Source organism: Pavona decussata, unplaced genomic scaffold, assembly GCF_977016875.1.
Source record: "Pavona decussata unplaced genomic scaffold, jaPavDecu1.1 SCAFFOLD_315, whole genome shotgun sequence".
Lineage (NCBI taxonomy): Eukaryota > Metazoa > Cnidaria > Anthozoa > Scleractinia > Agariciidae > Pavona > Pavona decussata.
This window is the reverse complement of record NW_028145706.1, coordinates 375,614-397,119: the sequence shown is the minus strand read 5'-3', so window position 1 is coordinate 397,119 and position 21,506 is coordinate 375,614. Positions and strand designations below refer to the sequence as shown.

The 21,506-nt window shown below is 37.9% G+C and overlaps 1 protein-coding gene and 1 long non-coding RNA gene across 2 annotated transcripts; one reads left to right on the top strand and one right to left on the bottom strand.

The window, feature by feature from the left end:
- The first annotated feature begins 361 nt into the window (after positions 1 to 361).
- On the top strand, positions 362 to 18,562 carry LOC146454084 (fibroblast growth factor receptor 2-like). The gene is made up of 20 exons (XM_085095845.1): positions 362 to 501; positions 3,019 to 3,411; positions 5,203 to 5,466; positions 5,779 to 5,903; positions 6,673 to 6,743; positions 7,237 to 7,376; positions 8,802 to 9,068; positions 9,375 to 9,644; positions 10,119 to 10,229; positions 10,788 to 10,806; positions 11,394 to 11,433; positions 12,186 to 12,465; positions 12,770 to 12,880; positions 13,113 to 13,303; positions 14,026 to 14,148; positions 14,769 to 14,839; positions 15,520 to 15,560; positions 16,033 to 16,129; positions 16,889 to 16,988; positions 17,508 to 18,562. The coding sequence occupies exons 1-20, from the start codon at positions 432 to 434 to the stop codon at positions 17,574 to 17,576; spliced, it is 2,853 nt and encodes a 950-aa protein (XP_084951971.1). The 5' UTR covers positions 362 to 431; the 3' UTR covers positions 17,577 to 18,562.
- On the bottom strand, positions 3,824 to 4,715 carry LOC146454085 (uncharacterized). The gene is made up of 2 exons (XR_014859338.1): positions 4,347 to 4,715; positions 3,824 to 3,937 (listed from the first exon to the last, which is right to left on the bottom strand). It is a non-coding gene; the product is annotated as an uncharacterized LOC146454085 (long non-coding RNA).
- Positions 18,563 to 21,506: the final 2,944 nt, after the last annotated feature.

Genomic DNA, 21,506 nt, shown 5'->3' with positions numbered 1-21,506 from the left:
TGGGGCATTTGACCGTCTAAAGTGGCAACATAGCGGGGAATTTGACCAAAATTTTTCAAAAAAGTCAAATGCCCTGGGGTTTTCCCGGGGTGGGGTTGGGCGGTTTTGGAATTGACCGGTACACAAATACCGTACGACGTCTCGGTCCCTGTCGGCCGCCGCTGTGTAGGCCACTAACATGTGTCTTTTTCCAAATGTTTGCCCATTGTTTATAACACTTGGTAGATCACGCTTCGTGAAATCGAGCAGCCGACCGGCATTAAATCCTATTTCCATGTGCTAACTGATCAGTCTATCACAAGAACTGATATAATAAGAAGTCTTTCGTTTCGTCAGCAGGTATTTTTAGACACCACTTCCTTGTTACCATTCCACTGAGTAAAATTTGCTCATTGCTTGTAAAACGTTTTCTTTTCAGCAGCGGTGCCGACATGCCGCTATTTGTGAAGTTCAATTCATTAGTCTTACTGCTGCGGCTGCATCTTCTTTACCACACAGGAGGTGAGTTCAGAGTCATTGTTTCTGTGTCCGAGGTTAATTGTCTGTATGGCAAAGTTAATTTAGTAAACCTTGTTGTAAAGGTCGAGTAAGGTTCCATGTAGCCGCCAGTTCTGTTGCCAAACAAGAAGAATATAAGTTGTAAAAATATCTCTCGCTATAGAAACTGTCTCAAGTGATTGATAAAGCGAAATCCACGAATTTTTTACAATTAGCGTAAGAGAATGTGGACAGAGACTTGAATTTAAGACTCAATATAACATGAATAAAATGTGAGAAATCGAAATCTCTTGGACAAATCTGACAAGGGTAAAAAATGTTGTAGGAAAAAGGCAATTCGTACAGTACATCTAAAATAAACCTTCTCAGTCAAAGCCGGGGTCAGGTACAGCGGAGTGAAATCACTTAAAATAGTGTGTTTCTTTATATAATACTCATCGCACGTTTTTATTTTTTATATATTTTTAACATCCTAAAGTGACAGAATTAGAGGAATAACAGCGCCCAACATAAAAGCCCTAAGGATGGATAAATTCAACAGAGAATTACATCCTAACCTCTATTTCCGGTCGGATGGGCGGGTGCCCAATTCCCAGAAAATACTGCTTTTGTTTTTCCTATATTTCCGGCCGTTAAAAACCGTATCAGCGTTCACGGCACGTACAGTCATTGTATTAATTGTTTTTATGTCTAAAAAAAAAAAAACCTTTACTAAGGTAGTCACAACGCTTATCTTTTAACATATTCTTCACAGCAGTGATACACATGGCCAAAGAAAACTTCATGTTGATATGTTTCCTCACTTTAGAAATTTTATCAAAGAGCTAGTTGCAGCATGAAACACAGGAATTCTTAAATGTTACAACATACACGTTTCTTCTGGTAAAACGGAACTTGTTTCGTCAATAATTCTGAAGAGGAATTTTGACCCTATATTATCTCCTTTGTTGTTTGTTGTTGTCGTTTTTTTTTTTTTTTTTTTTTTGCATTGACTTCAAAATATGGCTGCCATCTTAGTACACTAAAAGAAGAGCATAAACATGGCGGACATCCTTGGCATTTTCAGAAAATTATTTTCTCGATAATCTTGTCCTGGAGAGTGCTATGGAGATGGAAGCTGTCCAAGTATTTTGTTTTTACCTGCAATTAAACTTACTTTACCGAGTCATATTCATACAAGCAAAATCATTTTCATCGTATTGAGGAAACCTAAGAATTCGGATGAGAAGCTGAAGTCATTGACCGCGCTAGTATAAAGTATTCGCCGCCGTTAACGGCATCAGCTGTGTCAAAAAGAGCGCCGTGAGAAGATACAATATCTGAAAGTGGTATTTGCTCTCTGCGTACTCCAATAGCTGTATATTTTTTGGCGGTCCACCAAATCTGTCGCCTTTGTACGGACGGCAATAAAACCACTCGTAAAGCATACCATCATTCAGTCAATACATGCATTTTGCTTTTTAGCCCTTGCTGTTTTTACAAGATTGGGGAGTAAATAATAATAATAATAATAATAATGATGATGATGATGATGATGATGATGATGATGATGATGATGATGATGATGATAATAATAATAATAAATAATCATAATCATAATCATAATAATAAAAACTTTACGAAGACGTTAATCGATCAATAATAATTACACGGTTTTACGAAATGAAAACGATTTTCTGTACTGCTCCAAGTGATAAATAACTTCCGGTTTTCGTCCACTTCATTCAATACAGTGGAGAAGAAAAATAAAATATTTCCCGGCAAAAAGACTTTTATGCCTTTCCCGCTCTTTTTAGCAATTAATTGGTCCGAGTGGTCCTGGGTCTTGGGGATGAAGTAATTTAGATAAGGTATACCCCCCTTTAGGTGCTTGCATCAGTCATGTGATCAATATGATCATACAGTAGTCATTCGTCTCGGTTCAGCTGCTGATTAAGACCTGCTTTTGTTCTTCCGCATCCTCTTCAAGGCCAACTACTTTCCTTTTATGTATCATACCCTAGTGTTTCGTTTTCTGTGCCCTCACCTTTTCTGGACCAGCCAGTTATGTACCTATCACTGATAATTGAAACTGCATAATTATTTTGAAAAAAAAAGCCTGAGCCTGTGCTGATAGCCATTTTTGTCCAATCCTGGTAGTCTAGATTTTTTTTTGCCCAGTAAACCGAGCTCAGGCAAGCCAGCACACATGACAGCCATTATACGTGTAAAAATGAAACACCTTAAACTGCCAGTTTTGTTCCTTATTCCTTTTTTTTCTCAGTTCAGATCAAAAAAGTGGTCACGCTTTCAATGACTGCTGTAAAAATATGGTTGTTGGATTGATGCTTTTTAGAAAACAATTTATACACGTTTACCCTGTTCCATTAAATAAAAAAGAATCACCTAAAATCCCAGGCCAAAGCCACCAGATTCTTTCAGACCCCCTATATTTGCCAGACGCTCCTCATGACACAGACAATCTGCTAATGGGATTAAGTGAGATTACTTGATAGCTAACAAATAAACATTTTCTTACAGATGCCATATTTATGTGGACTGGCCCTCCTCCCGCTTGGAACCAAACGGATACAAATAACATTCAAACCGCTGTCATGAGAGTACTTAATGGAAGTAAAAATGTTCATTTGAGATGGAATTACAATTTGTTGGATGGACAAAGCATCCGGCTTACCGTGTTCAGTATTTATTATGGTGTCAAACAGCCAAATGTTATCGGCGATGTACTGTTCAGCGGAGACGTCGAAATATACGACCGGAATAACTACAGAGACCGGTTCAGCATCAACAGCACCAATGAATTTGCCACTTTGACAATAAAAACTGTGACAGAAAGAGAAAATACCACTTTTCAGTGCGAGATATCAGTTGAAGGAATGGAATGGGCCTACAACATACGGCTCGAGGTTACAGGTATAAACAGGTTTAGTTGGCTGCTTTTAATTAACTAGTACTAATGTTCTTTCATTGTAGTATTTTACACAGAAGAGAAGTTACAACAGGGGAACATAGCATGTCATTACGTGCACTAATATAAAAAGGAAAGGTGTAATAATGTAATTCGGTCATTTGTATGTGTTGTTGTGTCTCGCAGCGGAAAATGTAGCTTTGTGGTACATTGAAAAAGCACTTAGTATAATGCTTTTTGTTGTAAAATGATGATGGCTAGATGTCAAAGGTAAAATAAGTAGCCGACTGGGCGTGCCGTTACCCATTACTAAATACAAGAGTAATTGTAAAGATTCTAGAGGTTGCTTGCTTCTCAAATCTTAAACAATTACAGGGTAGCGCGGTGCGAGATGAGAAGTGATTCGAACTCCACTCGGTAGATTCAAACTGATTTAATGACAGATCAAGTCCATAGATCAAGTTCACAATAGGTAGCGAAGTAGCGGTAGCAGATACAAATAGAAGTAGTAGTCGTACAAGTTGGTTCGAACTGAAAAGTGATAGTTAAGAATACGTCCTACTTAGATAAGGCATAAAATACAAATCTAACAGAATAAAACAATCGTTACAAAACTAACAAGATCATAGCGTGAAACAAATAGACATGACAATTGATACTTGAAACTAATAAAACTGAAAGGATAACAACTCCTGTCGTGACAAACGAAAATATCAACGGGTATCTTGCAAAATAGCTAAATATAGCATGAAAGGATAACGATTTGGTAATCGTATGACAATAAGACTAATAAAGTATTTGACAATAAGCCTCAACAATAATAGACCTAGTGAAAGGGATTTCAACAAAACTGGATAAACTAAATGAAACCTTATCGTGATAAAGAAAAGACTAAAAATTCGCGACTTAGCAATAACTACAACAATAAAAACTTACGTACTTTGGTTGACGACTCGCACCAAAAGGTAGCAGAGAGACAGCGAAATACACTTGAAATAGCGGTAACTTGGATCCTCTGATCGTAGCACGGTAGCGATGTAACTTCATTAACAATCTCTGACTAAAATGAGTTGCGCGTCGTCCTTTATTGCTAACGCTACGTGAAAAAAACTAGGGCGTTGTGAGAAACGTGGCACCCACAATAAAGACAACTTCCTAGCGGCAAAATTCTAGAACTATTACATACGTGTGAAAATCACGATTTTATGAAAGCCTTTACTTTGAAATCACGTACTTGGCTTGAATAATAACTGATAACAAATAGTAGGAAGTTTTAAGGGAAATTAATAAACGATAGACGTTTCAAAACTAACAACAAGTACTTTTTGGAAATGATCTATATTTGACACATGTGAGGTAACAAACCAATTTGGGTTCTTACTTTTTTTTTTTAAGGGATCGTCTGTACCAATTTGTCAAACGAAAGACAAAAAACTAAAAAATTAAAGAAAATCGCATAATTGTTCAACCTCTTTCTTTGAATAGTTCTGTAATCGTCTGGTTTCATCTTAGTATACAAGTTTGTGAGTGAGAAACACCGTGAAGGGTATTATTAACCGCACCAGACAAAAAGTTCTCCTCGATGTCTTTTTTTATTTCAAGAGGTATACGTACAAATTACATCCACAACTTCAAAACTAAGATCCACTTTTTGTGTGGTATCATACACAGTATTACAGAAAAGAATTGCTTATCAGAAAATTACACTTCAGTGGCCGTTCTTTAAGGTTTAGGACTTAAGCAAGGAATGTAAAGGTTTGCCATTGATGATTGATTTCGTGTTAACGATTTTTCAGTACCTCCCAAAATCATTGTCAATCCGCCTCGAATGACAATCATGGACCTTGGAAAAACTTTGACCTTGAAGTGCAAAGGACATGGTGACCCAAAACCGACTTTCATCTGGACCAAAGATGGTGTCCCACTAAAACAGTTCAATGTTTCTGGCTATAAGTTACGTATAGTTAACATGCAGAGGAAGGATGTTGGATCATACAGATGCACGGCTAGCAACGGATATGGCAGGGATGCTACTCGAGCCAGCATTGTCGGTTTATCATGTAAGTATGCGTCAATTATAAGATTTGACTGTCTCATTCTTCCGCTTTTGAGGTTGTGTTAATTCGAATTATGTTGCTTTAAAACTTGTTATCGTGTAACAGTGCGGGGAAAACTATTAACGAAGCAATTTGTTGAGACAACATGTTATCTGTCCTCATTAACTTTTGCTACGCGTTGCCCGAACAATTGCATAATATTAGATTGAAAGTTCTGTGCGCTGTGCTGCGTTAAAATTGAAATTTCTCAGTGCAACATCATCTCCACTCTTCCGAATCAGTGTAGAATTTATTTTTCTGTTGTGTGTTTAATAGGCGCGCCAGAGCATTGCAAATCTGTAGTAATTACCATGACCATAAGAAGCGAAACATGGAAGAAAACCTTTTCCAGGAGAGATTCTAATCATTTGAAGGCGGCGGAATACAACTTTCTTTCAGCAGTAAGCCATAACTTTAATGCCTTATTATACAGTTCTTGATAAATTAAAAGGGCAGAGAAGTTTTTCGGCCTATGAAAATGATAGGTTATTGAATAAGACGCGAATCCGGTTATTTTGACCAAATGCAAACCATTTCATCAAGTTGTTGCAATCTGCCTTGGCAATGTTCAGCAATTATTGGAAATGTTCCGATCAGTGTTCAATAACGTTTTCCTAATAACGGCCCTAAAAAATCCCTGTTACCTTCCCAAATGTCAAGAATGCTTATATTCATATAAGAATTGCCTGATGAGCCTGAGGTGGAAGGGTAGGAGCAAGAGGAAGGGACACAAAGTACGCTCGTAACTTGAGGGGCATTCAAGCTATTGTCACGAAGCCTGGACGGTATGTTGTATGAAGAAATCTATTTATTTTGAGGTCCACATAATGGGGTAATGCTGTTATATGGCATACGAATTACGTCTTTGATGTCGTACTGCCGCCATCTTGGTATTCAAAACCTCAAAAACAAAGTTCCGGATTGACTCAACCGGCAACAGTCAAATCAATAAAGGACAGATAAAATGGCATAAAAAGCTGGAAGTAACGACGATATCCGTAAATTATCCTGAAAAAGGTTTTAAAATATTCCAATTAAAAAAAAACCATAGCTGTCAAAACAGGTGATAAATCTGAAAAAGTATACCAGTTGTTAAATGTTTTTCTGTTTCAATCTAATGCAAAAAATTCTATTTTCTTACTCAGATTGTTATTGTTTTCTTTTTTTGAGATCTCGGCTGTTTACACCACGAATCCTGAGAAATTGCTTTTCAGTCTAACTGCTAAAACATTTAATATTGGGTAAGTGCTCTATAACGTTGCTAGTAAAATGTTGCTGTAATACTTTAAGTGCGAGTGTTTCTACAGAGTTTCCAAACGCGGAAAAAAAAAATTGAAAGTAGGAGGCCGTGGCTCGAGTGCTTTCGTTGTTTTTGGGTGTTTGGAGACCCTGACAAAACACGAAGCACTCCTTTTTCAGGTTTTCAATGCCCTCTCAATCCAACAAGAAATATTTCCATCATAAGCATTCCGTTTCTATTCTTTTCTAACAGTGTTAGCCCATAGTTCCTACTTTGCAATTTTACTTGTTTTTCACAAGTCATAATGCTAAAACCCAGTACCTGTTGATAATTTCAGTACATATAGAATTCAAGATACTCCGACAAAAGGACAAAAACTAAGTTGGAAACAAGTTATATTTCGGTACCGCGAACCATACCGCCATCGGACTAAGAACATTCATCCAAGGTTCGTCTTAAAGTTGATTAGCATTTCCGTCTATTTTCATTTCTAGTTCTGATAGTGTCATGGCGGCTGTAGAGTTGGTATTCGATCGATCATCAGAAGAGCCATTAAAGCCCTTGCAGGATAAAATTGCCGACGAAAAGCTTGGCCCATTCATCGTTGACAGTCAGTTGTACGCTGGTTACCCAGGTTTGAGTGTATTTTAATCGCTTCTGTATCAGAAAACTCTCAAGACTCATTTATTTAACAATTATTCCATGAGCGCGCGTTGGATATGAGTTGGCTATAACTAATCTCATATCCAACAAGCGCGAATGGAATAATTGTTTTATTAAATTCTCCGCGTTTCGATATTGCTGTTGAAGTTTACTGAATTTTATTTTAAGTAAAAATTTATTTCACATAAAAAGGCAACCTCCAACCAAAGCGCGCGAAACGTCTGATGACCACATGACAAGCGCAGCTCTTTGCAAACGGAGTTGAATGAAAAATCGAAAGCGAAAAAGATCGGACATAGTCGGACATCTCAAATTCAAGAAACTTTTAAATGTACGAGTTACAACCTTTCTGAGACAAGCATTTAAGTGCTTTTAAAGTTCCAGCTGATCGAGAAGCTTAATAGTTGTGCACATTTGAGCAAATGTTTTGCTGTGTGGTGCCGAGCGAAGGAAGGGATCAAGGACAGCTTTTTTATACTGAACTGAATTCCTCGCAAACGTTTTAAAACACTTCAGGCAAGTCCAAGTGTACGAGGTACAACCTCACTGAGACAAACATTCAGTGCAAGTTTTTTAATTCCAAGCTTATCGAGAAACGCAAGAGCTGCGCACATTTGTGCAAATGTTTTGCTAAGTGGTGCCGAGCGAAGAAAACCAACATTATGGCCGCCGCTCGTACGGATTTCATAGATGAACGTTTGTAACTGGAGTCCTCGTAAATGCGTAGAAACATAAAGGCAAGCATAAAGCTTTTGCTGATCGGTTTAGCCTCTTACCGCCAGGATTTGCAAGCCATCCTGAAATTTTTGAAGGTAACCGGTTGTTATTGTTGTTGTAGCTGTTATGTGATCTAAATCGTAAAATCTTCCAATTTTAAAGATTTTAAAGGAAACTTCAGAGATACGTACAATTAAATAGTGTCATATCGAACTTTGTGGCTTTTATTGTTGTTATATTGAGATAGCATTGTCTGGTATTTCTTTGTTTTTGTTTTTTTCCTTTATTTTCCGAAGAAACTTTCGCTTCCCGCCGAGAAAAAAAATAGCTTAGCGACACCTGGGGCAACCGTTTTCCATATAAGATCAAACTACGGCATATGAGCTGATAAGCGGGATTTAGGGAGCCAATCAGAACGTTAGAAATGCAATATCTGAGGCTGAGAATTTTTCATAATGAAAAATATTCTGCCTACTTTGGTACGCGTTACGTTGGTATGTTCCTGCATGAGCTGGTGGTGGCGGTGGGGAGGGGGGAAGGGGGTGGAGTGATAAACGTTTTTTCTCTAAAGGCGTCCTGAAGTAACATCGAAATGGTGCGCGTGAGTGTGGGCGTATGCTTTGTTCAGGAGAACCCAATGCCAAACTAACGATTGCTTTTGTATGCAATGCGTTCTCAGATCCACCTACCATAGAAAATATTACGTCCTCCAAAAGTGAGTCGTGGATTGGCCAGACAGTGACATTAAAGTGTGTGTCAGATGGAATTCCCACACCAACCATCACCTGGATCAAACCCAATGGTAGTGTACTCAACTCCGTCATATCCAAGGAAAACACAGTCCGTGTTGGTACGACTGATGACCAAGATTTTGGTACTTACACTTGCAAGGCTGATAACGGCTTTGGCCATTATGCAAAGCGAACGATACAATTACAACAGATAAGTAAGAGGAGCATTGATTTTGTGCTTGCTTTCATGAACATTATATAAGCAGAAGACCGATGAGCTACCTAATAAGCATGACTTTAAATCTGGCCACTAGGACCACTTTTTATGGCTCTAGGCTTTGTACTGGTCTTGGCTCGCTAGTCAAAATGGAAAATATTAATTATACCTATACTTGTCTTTGCTCAACAAGGCAACAAGAGACACGCCTCTGGAAATAGCCATTATTGTTTAGCCAAACTGTCATTTTCTCTCAACAATATAACGCTTTCTGCTCATACAGCAGTGCTCTTTTCTCCTCCAGAGGTGCCCAGTTCACCAAGCGTCATCTCAGCAGGTACAGACATTCAGGCCACTTCATTGAATGTAAAATGGACTGCACCAGCTGATGATGGAGGAAGTCCTATCACAGCATACAGAGTGGTCATTCTACAGGACAAAAACATTACTGACCCCGCTATCAGAGAATTGCTCATCGAAGGTTTGAGTAAAAATAACAACTACATGGTGAAGGTTTACGCCAGAAATTATGTGTTCGAGGGAGATGCCCTTCCAAAAGAATTCTCGCTTGAAGGTAAGAGTTTCTGTTGAATCAGACTTTGCATTTGAAAGAAGGGAAGGTGTTCCGGATGGTAAAAATGAATGGTGTGTTTCTTAGAAATAGTCAAAAATGAGATCTGTGATCCCAGGTCATATTGAGTTCGTCCACGATAAGTTTTATTTGCTGTGAGGAACTCACAAGGTTGTGGAAACTGGCGTTGACGGGACTGAATGTCACGTCCTCTTTCTTCAACCCAAATTTCTAAAGTCACATGTAAATATTCCGTGATACTAAATCATGGAAACAATAGCGGAACGGACGAGTAAATTTCTCGTCATTGATCACTCTTTCAAAGTAACTTCTTTTACCCTAGCCTACCAGAAAACTCCCGAATCACCACACATCCAAAACAATAATCGGTCAAGATTGTTTCGTTGCGAATCATGAAAATGTGGGTTGTATCTCATGGTGTGTGTATGTATTTACGTCCAGTCATTCACATTTTAGGGTATTCTTGTGGAGAAGAAAAGACAATTCTGCACTTTGTTTACATCATTGTAATCTTCATCTTACTGCTGTTGATTGGTATTCTGATTTTTCTCCGCTGCAGCTCTCCAGGTAACAGTCATGGCAAATGACATTTACTTATTTATGGGACGTTAACTTAAGTTGCTTGTAAAATATATTGAGGAACAAAATTTACTCAGTAAACTAAGTATGATAATCATTTTAGGGTAACTAGGGTTTATGTGGGAAACTAATACACGATACTGGAAGCCTGGCGATTAGATCAGCTTATCCGATGGCCATGTAAAAAGCACGACAAAAGGTAACATTTCTAATCCAGGAACCACTGTCACGTGGCCGATCGTACTAGCCACTACTGAGATACTTGTTTGTTTGATTCGCATGATCATAACAGATTACTCAGCTCTGGCTGAGGTTAAGGACATTCACTACGATGAAGAGGACCTTAAATCTTTCAAACATCAGAGATACTTTTGCAAGGCCACATCGCTTAGCTGCCTTCACTACCGCCGGTGCTAGACATCGAAAGAAGGGAATGACTGAAACTGATTGGTATTATTTATCGAGATGATCCTTGAAAATTTGGATCTCAGAGGCTAGGAGGAAATAATGTTTGTTGTTTGCTTAAAGCATTTTTCTTGTTTTCAGGGAAACTCAAGACAAGTCAGTAAGTAACATTCGTTTTTAATTTATGACACTTGATGCTTCTTGTTTATATAACGTATTTACGCCCATTCGGCACGTATCCGTTAGTTTTCGCTCTTCCACACGTAACCATTTTCCTTTGAGAACAGAAAGGTTTTCTTCTCTTGCTAACACCAACCCGATAAAAACAGTCTCACTGAAAGCGGCACTTTTCGAAACCGATGGCCGTTGCCGTTCAAGCTCAAAAAGTCATCCTTTTCGAAAAGGTCTCAACATATGAGTTTTCCGTGACCTTTTTCAGCGAATACCGGTGAATTGACGCAAAGCACAAAACAAGGTTTTCTATTTTCAAGCAGAAAACGGATACGGGTAAACAGGTCCTATAGGCGTAGATTGTGGACGGTAAAAAGTACTCAAAATTAAATATAGACGACCCGACTCTCGAAAGCCTTTTAAAATGTATAAATACTTTTAGTTAATTTTTGTTAACCCAACGATAAATTAAACAGTTTTACAATTAAATTTTGTTGGCCATTCATTTCCAAACGTTAACCAAAATCGAATTCGAACCCGAAACATTAAAAAAACTAATCTTTTTTATTGTTTCAGAGGACACGAATCCGCAAAATGCGTGGACGTTGTACCGATGGTAAGTGTTGAACCATTCATAACCACCCCTAAAGTAACTAATATCCACAAGCACGAGAAAAAGGGAAGCGTTTCATTTGCTTATGTTTGTGTTTGTATCATGCTGGCCGGTTGGACGCACGGCGATTTTTCTGATGCCTTTTAACACTTATACTTTAGCGTATCGCCGAGTTTAAACAGGACCTTTATTTCCTACTCTAAAATGTCAGCAAGAATATATAATTGGGCGAATGAACTAATTGTTTCATGAATATTGCCAGGAATATGTTTACGCCCTGAAGACTGAGGATTATATGTGATTTCAGAGCTTCGTTGGTTTAGCAGAGAAAGAAAACAATTTATATTAAGAAAGCTATTAAGGTCTCCCACAACACTTCCCTTCAGTTGTTAATTTGAAGGTCCTTTAAATTCACTCTTTATCAACAAATGCCACAACAATGGTTTTAAACACATGGCGAAGCATTGATTAACAAGCTGTGGTCTTTTTTTTCTAGTTGATATGTTACCATAACCAATAACTGGTATTAAGAACAGCGCTAAATTTAGCCTTAACTGGTTATAACTAACTGAAACCATGCTCGGTGACCTACATTTTTTACTATCGTATTGCAATAGGTCATCTTCACCATGGCTGATTAGCAACTGCTTGCAAATTTTAAAACAGTTCAGAGATATCAAGTGCTGAAAACCTAGAAACCATTGTGTGGGTCACCTTTAATTAATCAAATCTGATTGCACACCATTTGTCACCAGAATCAAATTAATAATCACGCAAGGGAAGACGACATACAGCCTCGTAGCAGACAACACTCGATCGCAGTCCAGTCGGAGGTCAGTGGGGTTCATCAAGCTCCCACAGATGGCTATTACATGCCACTTCATCCCTCAACAAGAAGCTGGGAAATAAATCGAGAACAAGTGAACATTATCAAAATCATTGGTGAAGGGGCCTTCTCAAAAGTTGCCAAGGCGACAGTGTGGAACTTGCGGGATGAGCAGGAGTACACCGAGGTGGCGGCAAAAATGCTCAGAAGTGAGATGTTTTAAAATTTCTTTTAAACTTGATAACGTTTCTTTATATAAATACTCCTAAGATATGAGCAAGCCCATATTACGATTGAATACCTCCATGATGGGCTTTCAGCTGAGTCCCATAGTGGAGAAGTCGATTGAGATAACTGATGAAACTTAATTCTCCTTCAAACAGAAATGTCTTTTCTGGTTATTTCATCGCAATCCAGGGCATAATAACATGGTTATTCCACAAAATCAGTTTAGCCGAGAACAAGCTTTTAGCCAGAGAGATCATAACATTATCGTTGTTCCATTTCTTTCAGGAAATGCCCCTCCCTCAGACAGAAAGGACCTTTTGTCAGAACTTGAGTTGATGAAAAAACTGAAACCTCATCCCCACGTGATCAAGCTGATAGGATGCGTCACTGAAAGTGGTAATGGACGAATCATCTGATTGACTGAGTGATAAACTGTGTGATTGATTGATTGATTGATTGATTGATTGATTGATTGATTGATTGATTGATTGATTGAGTGATTGAGTGATTGAGTGATTGAGTGAGTGAGTGAGTGAGTGAGTGAGTGAGTGAGTGAGTGTGAGTGAAAATGGTGTTCATTTGAAGTACTTAACGATCTCTTTATGTCGCCTTTTGTCCTTTTTCACAGATCCCCTGTTAGTCCTAATTGAGTATGTACCATTTGGTGACCTGTTGGGATACTTGAGGAAGAGTCGAGGACTAAACGACACTTACTTCAAAGACCCGAATGCAAAACCGCAGACCAGTCTGACTGCCCAGCAGTTGGTTAGGTTCGCTTGGCAGGTCGCCGATGGAATGAGTTATCTCTCTTCAAAAAAGGTCAGGTTAAAATTAGGCTCTGAAACAGTAACTATATCGGAGAAGCTACTTTTGCTGGTTATTGGTTTTAAAGTGCATGAAGAATAATATCAAATCTGGGAAAGTCTTAGCATGCAAACAAACAAATGTGTATTTGTATAGGGAATCTCTGTAAAAATGGCTTTGAACAGATATGTCTCAAATGAAAAGAAAGAAAGAAAGAAAGAAAGAAAGAAAGAAAGAAAGAAAGAAAGAAAGAAAGAAAGAAAGAAAGAAAGAAAGAAAGGAAGAAAGAAAGAAAGAAAGAAAGAAAGAAAGAAAGAAAGAAAGAAAGAAAGAGAGAAAGAAAGAGCTAACACTTTATCAGCGGGAATTGAACGAACTTGAACATTTCCCCCGTTACTAGTCGTGTGTGGCCAATTAACGTAGGGAGTACAGTCACACTTGGATCATTCCTCTGACATTTTCTCCTTCATGCAAGCATGTTATGTCTCTCCTTTTTTCTTTCCATCCGTGACTTGTATCTATAACTTTAGACAGCTGCTCAATATGGAAAGCAAATGAGTTCAATGAACTAGTTAAGTTCAATTATAATTTAAGAAATTTAATTTAACTTTCCTTTTAACAGAAAAATTATACAGAAGGACCATGATATATCGACCCAAAAGAATTAACCTTATAGTTTGTTGTGCTCGCAAACGATAAAAATAACACACTAAAAATTCGTTGATTACTTCCTTCAGATTATCCATCGGGATTTGGCTGCGAGAAATGTTCTTGTTGGAGATGGAGAGAAGTGTAAGGTGACAGATTTTGGAATGGCGAGGAGAGCGCGCGACGATGATGTCTACGCAAGAAAAAGTGGAGTGAGTGTAGTTTCAAATTGTGACCGGTGGGAAAGGTTTCAGTGCATATTTTTGTTACTACGCATACGTTCTGCACATCTCGAGAAACTCAGGTTTCCTATGGGTGATGCCTACTAACACAAGGATATTTTTGCGCGGTTTAAATGTATGCGGAGGAAGCAGAACTTAGCAAGTGGTTTGGTATCCAAAGAGAAAATTGGGGGTAACCATGCATTTAACAGAGATAATAAAGTTTCAATTTAGGAAAAAAATCGCCATACGTTGCTTTGTATTTTACTGCTTTTTAGAATAATTATTGCTTAATTATCTCTAAAAAAATATCCCGTTACCCCCAATTTTCTTTCTGTATTCCAGTGGTTATATTACCCATAGGCTACAGAAAATATACTTTTGCTATATCAGGGAATATGATCTATCAGACATGATTTCATTAAACACTTTGTTTTCTTCTCTTATGTTCCTGTAATGTCCACTGAAAAAAATCATTTGCTTTCTAAAACACGTCCTTTTCAATGAATAACAAAACCCCACTTTTCCTAGCATAGAATATTTCCAAACCTAGAAGGATAAATTATTTATTTTTTGTGTGTTTTATTTTGTTTTGTTTCCGCCATTGAAAGGGCCGTCTGCCTGTAAAGTGGACTGCGTATGAGGCTTTGTTGTATGGAATATACACAACACAAAGTGACGTGTGAGTACTCTGATTGGGAACTAAATAAAGTTGAATAATGTCAGTCGGTTGTCCAGGTAAGGGTAAGTAATTTTTAACAGTCTCAGACTAGTCGTCCTGAAAACGATTTTTGTTTGCGACATTGGTGAGTTTAAGCAACAGCACAGCAGTGCAAAGAACACAGCGACACGTCCAACACACTTATGTGTGACAACAGCTTGACAGCAATTTTCTAACCTTTTTAGAAGCTATTTCTTGTTTAAACTGCTTTCCTCACGTTATTAATTCCTTCGTGTTGGAAGCAACAAGGGGTCAGCGATTTACTGAAGACTTTTGAGACTGCGTGAGGATGCAAAACATGTTGGTCACGAGGGGGCATTCAGCCGTCCTCTTTCCTCTGCCGTTCGACTGCAAAAGCTCACGATTGGCTGATGTTTCGACAAGCTCAAGGGAAGACTTCCTAGGTTGACAGGGTCATATCCGATGAACTTTCCGAAACCTGTTGTCGAAACGTCGACGGGCGCTAAAGAACAGCAAGGACAGCCGCATTCGATGAAAAAAATTATCCTAGAGCGACTAAACACATAGCATACTATAAAGTGAATTTTTAAACGTTTTCCACTATAAGCGTCATCACCAGAACAAGAATTCTCTTCCTTTGAACATTTTTCATTGTTTTAAATCTTTCCTTTGTGTCGTAGTTGGAGTTACGGTGTCCTTCTGTATGAGATTCTAACCATTGGTAAGTTTGTAGTTGTCTGTTTCTAAGCTATTTTTGTTATATCCCCTGATGGCCATCAAGCGATTGATCAGATGATTAAAGTTAAACACAAAGACGGAACCGCTACAAAACCACTTAAACAAGTGATTAAAGTTAGAGAAAGAAAGTTAAACGTGAGTGAAAATGTGACCATCGATTACGAGAACATCTTAGGTCATTTTCAATACAAAAAGTAACAAAAAGCAGGCTGGTAGCACCTCCAAGGAGAAACAACAATTGCCAATGATGTGATGATGACGTAGAGTAGCGTCGAATCGTCGTCGGAATTTTATACACGAAGTTTTGAGTCAGTGAGGGACACGGGCACACTCGAATAAAGAAAACCCGAGTTCTTCCAACAGGCGTCGAGCCTATGACCTTCCGATACGATTACTCAGTTCTGACTGTTACGTTACACTATTTTTCTTTGATAAGGAATTCATGTTTTCTATAGGCGGATTCCCATACCCGGACATAAATGCTCGGCAAATTGCATGGAAGCTGGAACAAGGATACAGAATGCCAAAACCAAGACACGTCGACAGCAGACTGTAAGTTTTATTCATGTTATTTATTTGACGTTTATGGTATTAGTCCTGTCTCTGGACTCCCTCTATCTCCGCGGCCTGCATAGGGTGTATTCCAGAACAACCGGTTTGATCCTAACAAGGGAAGCTTATCACAATGGATGGACTATCACAAAAGAACAAACAAAGAAACAAACAAACAAAAAGAAAGAAAGGTAGAAAGAAAGAAAAAAAGAAAGAAAGAAAGAAACGATCTCACTGGGTGTTATTTTAATGTGATGGTGCCCTTTGTTCATTTCTGAAGGTAAAAAAAGCATGTTTATAGCTTAAAAGGGAATTTGTTTCACGAGAAAATATGCTATCTTACATGACGACCCTTTTCCAAAACCCTAAAGGAGCAAAACCTGCCGAGGGAAGGGGGGGGGGGGGGGGGGGGACGACGAATGATCAGTGGGATTGTAAAATCTGAAGTATAAACTTAATTCTTTGAAGTTGTTTTTGTCTGTTTCTTGTTTGCATTTATTGGTTTAATTTAGTTTAGTTTGTAATTGATTTGTCGTATTTTTTATCGGATACAAGACCTTGTTCTATTAGTTAATGTTTTGATAACTGCTACAAACCGCGAAGCCATATTCTTGTCCTTAATATGACAGGCTTGTGAGAATAACACTATCATTCTATTTGCCTTCAATAGCTCATAAAGGCACCAAATACTTAGCGCCATCAACCTATATTAGGTACATTGCTGTTACTAATCATATTATTATTATTATTATGGATTAGGTATCAGATAATGCTGACATGTTGGGAAGAAGATCCAACTGATCGACCCACGTTTGAAAAATTGACAGAGACAATGAAAGAAATGGAGAAAAACCACTTGGTAAGCTGAGCCTTTTGGGGTCCGCATTTTGTTTGTTACAAGCTTCACGATATTTAGCCAATCAAAGCCAATTTTCCATCATCTCAAGTTCCTAACGCAAGTGAGGCAGCATATAGGGCTATAATCGACACAGGTCTGTATTTCAAGCAGAAAGCGAGTTTTGTATCCGGGACCTCAGCTTTCATACCAGAGTCAGAACAGAGTAACTGTGTCTTTTAAAGTGCTACAAACGCCGTACATGCACATAACTTGTTAGAAAACAGTGCAGATAAAGACATTTTCAAGCTTTTGTTTACAGTTTTTTGTTGAGGGGCTGGGTTAATGCCCTCAGAAACATTTTTTGGCACGTTTTATGAATTATAAAGTGAACGCAAAGTAGTATATATTCTGTACGTGAGAATTACAATTAAAATAGCTTATTCCAAGATATTTCAATTAACTTAATTTTCTGCTAGGTTTTTAACAAACTTAAAAAACTAACAGCTAATTACAACATAAATTATCTCGTTTTTTCCACAGACCTACGTTAACCTTAGTCAGTATGACGATCGCCTGTACGCCAACGTTAATGATCTCACGGATCAGTAACTGATTAACTATTAACCTGTCTTCAGTAACTTGTATTATTTTAGGAATTCATTACCCAAAGCGTCTAACTTCAAAAATTGCGTCAGTGAAACACGTCAGTTTTCACAAGTTGGGTTATTTTTAGATTGCGGATAACCAATCACGAGTAACTGCGCGCCATTAATGGGTAGATTACATAGGCTAGGTCTGAAGACGAGGACTGGAAAATTGTAAATTTAAGTCTGAAACTAAGGTCAGGATTTAGAGAAACGAGTAGCACACAGCAACGAGAACGTTAAAGGAACATAGTCTGCGGAGCGAAAAGTAAGGCAGAATAAATCGAGCAATTGCATTTTCATAAGGTAGCGATCTGTATTTGAATTTGGTATTATGCAAAGAGGCCTTTTTGTATCAAACAATTTAGACCAGTTGTGACAAAAACAGTTATCCAAAATGTTTACACCTTAACTAGCTGCGATTTTTAGGTTTATACTTTTGCCTATCATTTCTACTTTCATCATCTGCCTGGTAATGGTTCTGAAGAGAATCCAAATATATCACCAGACTTTTAAATAAACTTTAATGTGCTTGATTATCAAGCATAAAAATGCAGTTGCTTGGGTTTTCTTTCGTTCTATTTTTCTGAAAAAAAAAAAAAGTAACTCGCTCTGCAGGCTAGAAGAGGGAGAAAAACTCCTGTCCTCCTGCGGTAGAAAAAATAGCGGAGCAATGAACAAACAAAAGAAACAATGGACCCTCAGTAACCCTGACACAATAGAGCTGCGTGATATACAGGTCCAATGACATTAGATGTTCTAAAGAACTCCGTGCTGTCTGTGCCTTTTAGCTGGTTTAGTCATAATTATTAAGGTGACTTAAAATAGTAGAGTTAAATATGTGATCTATGATGTAGGTAAATCCAGAGTTATATAATCAAGAGTTATATAATCAAGAGGCAGTACGTAAAGCAATATATATGAAGTTGCAGTTGACGACTGTGTACATACTCAACTAATTAATAAAACGTTTTTGCACGTAGTAAACGTAAAGTCAAGTATCACCAATTTCTGTTCTCTTAAGGCCCGTTTATACGGTTTCAACATTTGCTTCAGCATACATTCAGTACAGTTGTTAAGCCAAATGTCGTGTGCGTTTGAACAGGTCCATCGTTCAAAATTGTTGAAAGCGTAAACAATGTCGAAAGCTTGTTGAAAGCGTGTTGAATCAAATTTAAACTGGTTTGAATTTTCATTCAACATCGATTCAACATTTTCTTTCTTCTTGAAAATGTTGAACGGCGTTGAAACCGTTTGAACAATCCGTTCATCCAACATTTGCCCAACATGCCTCCACTGTTACTGAACGGGCCTTTAGTTCCACGAAAAAAAGTCGTGCCTCAAGCAAATATTTCGCCCTTAGGGACACTGCCTCCTTTTGTCACTGCGCATATGTTCCGCGCATCTCGGGAATGCCCTCTAAAGCAAAGATATTTTTGCGCGGTTAATGACTATGTGGGAAACGCAGATCTTACAAACGGTTGTTGGAGACTATAGAGAAAATTAGGAGTAACAAAGCATGTTTCAGTGATAATTAAGCTTTAATTGGAGACAAATTCTTTACATTGTTATGTATTTAAAAAAATTTTTGGAATTGTTTTGACTTAATTATTCTAAAATATCCTTGATTAACTCCAATTTTTTTAAATGTTTCAATAGCCCTTGCTAAGATCTGTATTAGGAGGCACCGTCCTTACTTCATGAAGAATTTTATGTAATTAAACCAGAAGAAACTGACCAAAGCGCACAAGATTCCTCCACCTCCCCCAAACACATAATCTTTACCTTAAAGAGAAAATCAGGAAGCAATGAAAATTCGATTATTAAACTTAATTAACTGCATTGAAAGTAACACAAGAATAGACAATAATTCCCCTTGAAATATTTCTCGGGTAGCAAGATAAATTATTCTTGGCAAAGAAAAAGTATCTGGCAGCTTTCAGTTCGGATAAACCCTTTTAAAGATTTTTTTTTTCTGGGGGGGGGGGGGGGGGAGGGGGTAATGTTCCAAATTTCCAAACTTAAACACTTGATTTGTTTGATTGAAACGGGGAGAATGATGTAAAAATTAGTAACGCATTCAAACTCTTCAAAAATATTACTACTTCTGTGATGTTATGTGGATACCCTTCTACACTTGCACAGTTATAAAGAGAGCCTGTCTAAAAAGTTAATGAAAAACCTTCCAAACAAAAGCATCTCAAGCTTCCATAAATTGAAATAATTGCTCAACGCAACGACAAACTCAAAGCTTTATAATCAGTGAAAGCAGTTCCCTGAAAACAAGCTCTTCAATTGAGGGCTCGAGAGTGGGAGAGACGAGCGAAGGGAGTTCCAAAAGAATTGGTGCGAATTGTGGGAGCCCCTGCCCTGGTTTTCATTGCTCGCTTCGCTCCAAATTTGTTTCGCTTGACACCCTAATTGGACCTAATTGGAGAGCTTGCTTGCAAGCCTTGAAAGTGGAAGAGGCAGGCATGCCGTGTTCAAGAGTTTTATCCCAAATGATTCGAAACAGACAGTTCAATTGTGAGACCAACGTCTTTTAATTTGAGACGCTAAAGAGGCTCTTACTTTGCTCAATCATAGCAGAACACTTTGCGCTTGATAAAAAAAAATTATGGGTAATCAGAGCAAACATGGCGCAAAGTAAAAAATTTTTATCGTAATTCGACTTTGAACGTGTTTGGGGTAAATCGTTTTGCTGGAAATTCTGCTTTTTAAATTCAAGACCGTTGTACAAGGATCAATCTGAATCAGTGTTATGACCAAATTTACACTCCTTGAATGCCCATAATCTCATTTGTCTTACTTCCTACATTACCTGAGTGGTATTCAATTGAGCGTCCAAAGTAGTATCGAATTTGCTGTGGTTTTATTTTACTGCGCTTTGTGATTGGTAAGCAAAACTCGCGGCATTTTGTTCGCCAGAGGGAGGCAAACTGCAAACCAATCGCGTCTTTATCGAACGTATTTTCCCACGCCTGGCGCCTGCTACATTTATTTATTTATTTATTTATTTATTTATTTATTTATTTATTTATTTATTTATTTATTTATTTATTTATTTACATTGAACTATTTGCGTCTGTTGTGATCGACCAGCGTAACTACTTTTGTTTTGGTTTTACTACAGTCAAATGAAAACCGATCTAGAGAAAATTGACCTTATGGAGAAACATAAATCAGTACAAAAGTTCTAGGATGTTAACGGCCTCATCTTTATCTATGGGCAGCTTTGAACAACAACTTTAACTTTTAGAAGCAACGTGTTCCTCAAATTGAAAACATGATGACCAGCTTGTTATCCGAGAATATAATTCGTATACAAAGTTTATCTTTCTCCAAATATTTGTCATAATTTATAAGAACTGCATTGCATATAAAACTTTAAACTTTTAACACCTTCCCGCTTTGAGTTGGCCTGCCCTGGCCGCTACGATGGAAGCGAGTAGTTATTCACTTTTCTGTAAATATTTTTTCCGGAATTGTTTCCCAAGACTTTTCTACTTTGTTTCGCCTTTCGTTCACTTAGTTTCATTTCATACCTGCCCATTGTTTGATTCCCACATATTCCGAGTTAAAATGCTTTGAAAGTTGCAAGGAAAAAACGAAAGCAGCCAAAATGGAACGCTGAATTTCTAAATAGCTAGTGTTAAATAAATAGAACACATTGGCGACAAAAAAAATGGCCATCAAAACTTGCGCACCTCCAATTGGTAAAACGAAAGGGCAACATTTTCCTGTTTCGATTATAATTCCTTCCTGAAGGATGTACGGTATCTTAAAATACCAAACCGCAATTTAAATTTGCTGAAATAGGGCTAAGAGTATACGTTGTTTCCTTGAAAACTGTGGTTTCGTTTTCCGGAGATTAAAACAACAACCGGTGTTTCCA